The sequence below is a fragment of the Rhopalosiphum padi genome, chromosome 2 (assembly GCF_020882245.1).
Source record: "Rhopalosiphum padi isolate XX-2018 chromosome 2, ASM2088224v1, whole genome shotgun sequence".
NCBI lineage: Eukaryota > Metazoa > Arthropoda > Insecta > Hemiptera > Aphididae > Rhopalosiphum > Rhopalosiphum padi.
In genome coordinates this window covers 85,848,876-85,853,044 of record NC_083598.1, presented here as the reverse complement: position 1 = coordinate 85,853,044, position 4,169 = coordinate 85,848,876, and the positions used below count along the sequence as shown (strand labels likewise).

The following is a 4,169-nucleotide window of genomic DNA, read 5'->3' as shown; positions in this document are numbered from 1 at the left end:
AATTTGTTATTGAAAAAGTAAAAACAACATAAAAAATAGTTAAAATAATGTGTTTTTAAAAATTTCGTTTTATAATGACTTCAAAGTTCAAAGCATATAAAAAAGTATTTCCAAAAATGTTAATACTTTTACATACAATAATAGTGGTTATACTAATAAAAGAATCATACTGTGTAGGTAAAAGATTAATGTTTTATGTATAAAGCGAGTATATAATACAACCAAGCCACATTTATGGACCAGCGGTGGCGAGGAAGCATCCCCACCTCCCGGGTTGTAATATGCATGGGTGCACTCGGCATATTATTATATAGTTTTTAATATTCCATATTGACATAATAATAATACTCGGGGTTTGTATGGAGAATGGGAGATGAACAAACAATTCCCGGTTAGGTAACCTCCCGGTAGCAATTGAGGTTCATAGAAAGTTCTTTTACAAGTATAAATTTACGGTGCAGAACACAGTTCAGGTTTGGTTCCTGGCCCCGACCGTTCAGTGATTTGAATACGGTTTTTAACATGGTGTGAACCGAGTTCAATCAAAGTGCAAACAATGTTCATTTACGGTTTTTTGGTGCGATTTTTAACCGTTCATTTAAGTGTCATTGACGGTGCATTGGTGCAATTTTTAACTGTTCATTTTTGGTTCAGTTGACGGTGCATTAACCAGGCAATTATTGAACCAAGTTTTTTTTGGGTCATTTATTATAGGTTATCAATTTTTATTTTATCATGTTACTACTTCAAATTTACTTTTGAATATATGCAATATTATATTTTATTATTGATTTACTTTTATGTATTAGTTAATAATAGATATAAAGGTAAATGAAACAAGACAATATTGTATATTATGTTAAATAAAATAATAGTGAACCAGGTTAACATATTATGAATAAATAATTAACATAATATTGCAGAATAATAATCTTTTTATTATTATTATTAATATTATATACATATTATACTAATATGTGATAACTTTATTAAAATAGTAACCATAGGCTGTATATGGCTTAAATATATAAAAAAAATATATTATTAATAATTTACTAATAATAATAAAATAATTAATATAATAATAATATACATAATAAATTGATGTGTAAAGTAAAGAACTTCGATAAAAATAAAAACAGTATCCATCATAGGACATAGACCTCATATAACTTATATAAAGAAAAATACATATTATTAATAATTTACTAATAACATAAAAACAATCCTTTTAATATAATAATAATATACATAATAAATTGATATGTAAAGTAAGGAATTTTGATAAAAAAAAAAACCGTATCCATCATAAACCTCATATGGCTTATATAAATAAAAAAAATTAATATTAATAATTTACAAATAAAAATAAAATTAATATAATAATAATCTTTTCATTACATATATATATATACACTGAATACTGATACTTGATGACTATCATACAAATAAAAAATAAAAACTATAGATCTTATATATGGCTTAGAAAAACGAAAAAATTTTTATGAATAAACAGGAACACCCAAACATTTCTCATACTTTATTTTTATAATGATTTCCACTGTGTTTTAAGATATTTGAAATAATATTTGAAAATATCTTTTCTTCATCTGTATTATGGATTCTTCCAGATAATGTTTCTATAAAATCATAATTTAATTAATCAATTTATTGTAAATTGAATATTGTCAATACTGTTCATAATTATACAAAACCACAACTACATAATTATCGTATAGATTATTGATGAAGTATGTATATATTATATTATATGGATAAAATAAAGGGAAAAAGTGCATGACATTGATGCTCATAGAGCTGATCTGTATAATATGGATATATTATCCTTCTTATAAACATTAATTAAATCATTTTATATTAAAAACTCCAAAAAAAAAACCTGCTTTGTAGTCTACAATAAGTAAAATTAAAATTAAATTTATATTTAATATTAGTTACCATGTATTACTTTGTAAATACCAAGTTTTACAAATGGCTTCTTTGTTTTTCCTTGTAAACTAAACAAGGAAGCAATTTCTCTTGTAAAACATATATCAAACGCAGATTTAACTGCAGAATTTAAACTTTGTAGGTTGCCAGTTTTCAACAATAAATAGGTTTTCTAAGAAAAAAAAATTCAAGTAACAAATTATGTTAAAAATTAAAAGTAGATAATAAGTTAGATTATTTTCTGTAGGTATAGTACATCATAATATACTGTATACTAACTATAATAATATACTTAAATATTTTTTCAGTGATTTTCTTACATATAACATATATGAAGATATGAAATGATTGATAGTTTTATAGAAATAAAAGATTTAACTTACCAACTCTTCCACATTACGGTTAAAATTGTCATTATCTATTGACAACAGTTGCTCAACAACTTCCAGACTATTAACACTGGTTATTGGCAACAATTCAATGAACGGTGCCGGTAATTTAGGTAATGGAAATGCGAAGGATTGAGTTCTTTTATCTTTTTCTAGCAATTTGTTAATTTTTTTGTCCATATTTTCCAGAAACGTACATACTTTAATTTGATTGGTATTATTAATTAATATTTGTGTTAAAAGTTGTTGATCTTTACTCTGTATTATTTTTTTTAATTTTTCTACAGCATCGCAGCAACTAGAGTTCTGATATTTTTCAACTGAAACTTTAAAATTTAATAAAAAAAAAAGGTTATTGAAATCTATTAACAAACTTGATTACCTGATAAAGGCATATTATTGTTAGTTATCTCATCATCATTTATTGAATTGGTGCTGCAGTCTTCATCAAAATCAAATAAACTTTTGTTAACTGTTCCCACCTATAATACAAATCAATGTATAATATTATAATATTATAATATTTTAAGTACTGCTGGGAATAAAAAATAAAAAAAAATAAGTAGCTATTTTTTTTTTATCTGTGTGTATGCACAATTGAAAAGTGCAAATACACCTAGTATGTTTTATTTTAAAAGAAACACTAAATAATTCTGTCTAGTGACCATATGATTGAAATGAGGATTTTGTAAGAAGTTAGAAAATACCAAAACAAATGATTTATTCTTTATAGTTTACAAATATTTTCTCTTTGTTTGGCATATTGGTCATAGAACTTACAGATATATTTTGTGTTACCTATCTTAAAAAGGGAACTCAAAATATTATAATACATATGTATGTTATTGATAACTATTATTATTACTTGTGCAGGAATACAAATCAAAGTAGGTGGACTGTCATTTACGTTTGCATTTTGTTTTTCATTGCTTGATATTAAGTGCTGGTAGTTATTATTAATTATAATATCATTATTCATATGCATATCAAAATTAACATTATTAAGCTTCGTGGAATCAGCTATTATAGACAAACAATATTATTAAGATTAAGTTGGGATAATTATTGTAAGTAAATAAACATCATAATAATTTAAAATATACCATAAATAAAATCCATATTTTGGTTAGAATTATTCTCAAAATTCTGATTTTCTTTCACAGTATTGCCTATTTAAAAAAAAAAATATGAATAGTACATATTGTTTAATTAAAACGAATTGTGGAATAAAATGTTTTGAAAAGTGCAATTAAATAGGTCTACCTTGCATACAATCATTATAATTGCCTATTTGCAAATCATTTTCTCTGTTGAGTATATCGTTAGTTTCATTTGAAGTTTCATTGTTATTTAAAAATATATCTTAAAAATAATCACATATTATTATAATATAATATATATTTATATAAAAAATAATATAATTTATAATATTCTATACCAGTGAAACATGATATTCTATGAAATGTATTATTTAAAAAAAAAACATACCTAAAGTATCATTCTCGTTCATTAAGTTATTTAATAATTTTTCATCCAAATCAATGTTGGTTGATGTGGTTAATGACATATTTTGTTCATTTTCATTATTACAACTAGTAACTACAAATAAATAATAAAAATCATTTATATAAGCATAGTTTTAGCAATACAAAATATTTATTTAAAATAATATACCTGATTCTACATATTTTGTTTGATGTTTATCCTTTTTTTTATTGCTTTGATCAGCTAATGGTCTACTAGGTGGATTAGGTATTTCTGAAAGTATTGATGGTTTATCATGTTCAGTACAAGTTTTAACTGGCTTTGTTTTCGAAGAAAATATATCTG

General features: G+C 23.7%; 1 protein-coding gene across 1 annotated transcript; it reads right to left on the bottom strand.

The window, feature by feature from the left end:
* Positions 1-1,422: 1,422 nt before the first annotated feature.
* On the bottom strand, positions 1,423-3,917 carry LOC132923311 (putative uncharacterized protein DDB_G0282499). The gene is made up of 8 exons (XM_060987215.1): positions 3,828-3,917; positions 3,603-3,701; positions 3,443-3,508; positions 3,205-3,359; positions 2,722-2,821; positions 2,334-2,659; positions 1,960-2,122; positions 1,423-1,640 (listed from the first exon to the last, which is right to left on the bottom strand). Exons 1-8 carry the CDS (start codon positions 3,904-3,906, stop codon positions 1,534-1,536), a joined length of 1,095 nt encoding a protein of 364 aa, XP_060843198.1. The 5' UTR covers positions 3,907-3,917; the 3' UTR covers positions 1,423-1,533.
* Between the last annotated feature and the right edge of the window lie 252 nt (positions 3,918-4,169).

What these genes read in the sequence shown, in the direction of transcription:
- LOC132923311 (XM_060987215.1), bottom strand. Translation starts at nt 3,906, where the DNA reads ATGTCATTAACCACATCAACCAACATTGATTTGGATGAAAAATTATTA. An exon ending in CAATAATATGCCTTTATCAG is followed by an intron (nt 2,660 to 2,721) that starts GTAATCAAGTTT and finishes TTAAAGTTTCAG; the next exon opens with TTGAAAAATATCAGAACTCT. An exon ending in ACCGTAATGTGGAAGAGTTG is followed by an intron (nt 2,123 to 2,333) that starts GTAAGTTAAATC and finishes TTTTTTTCTTAG; the next exon opens with AAAACCTATTTATTGTTGAA.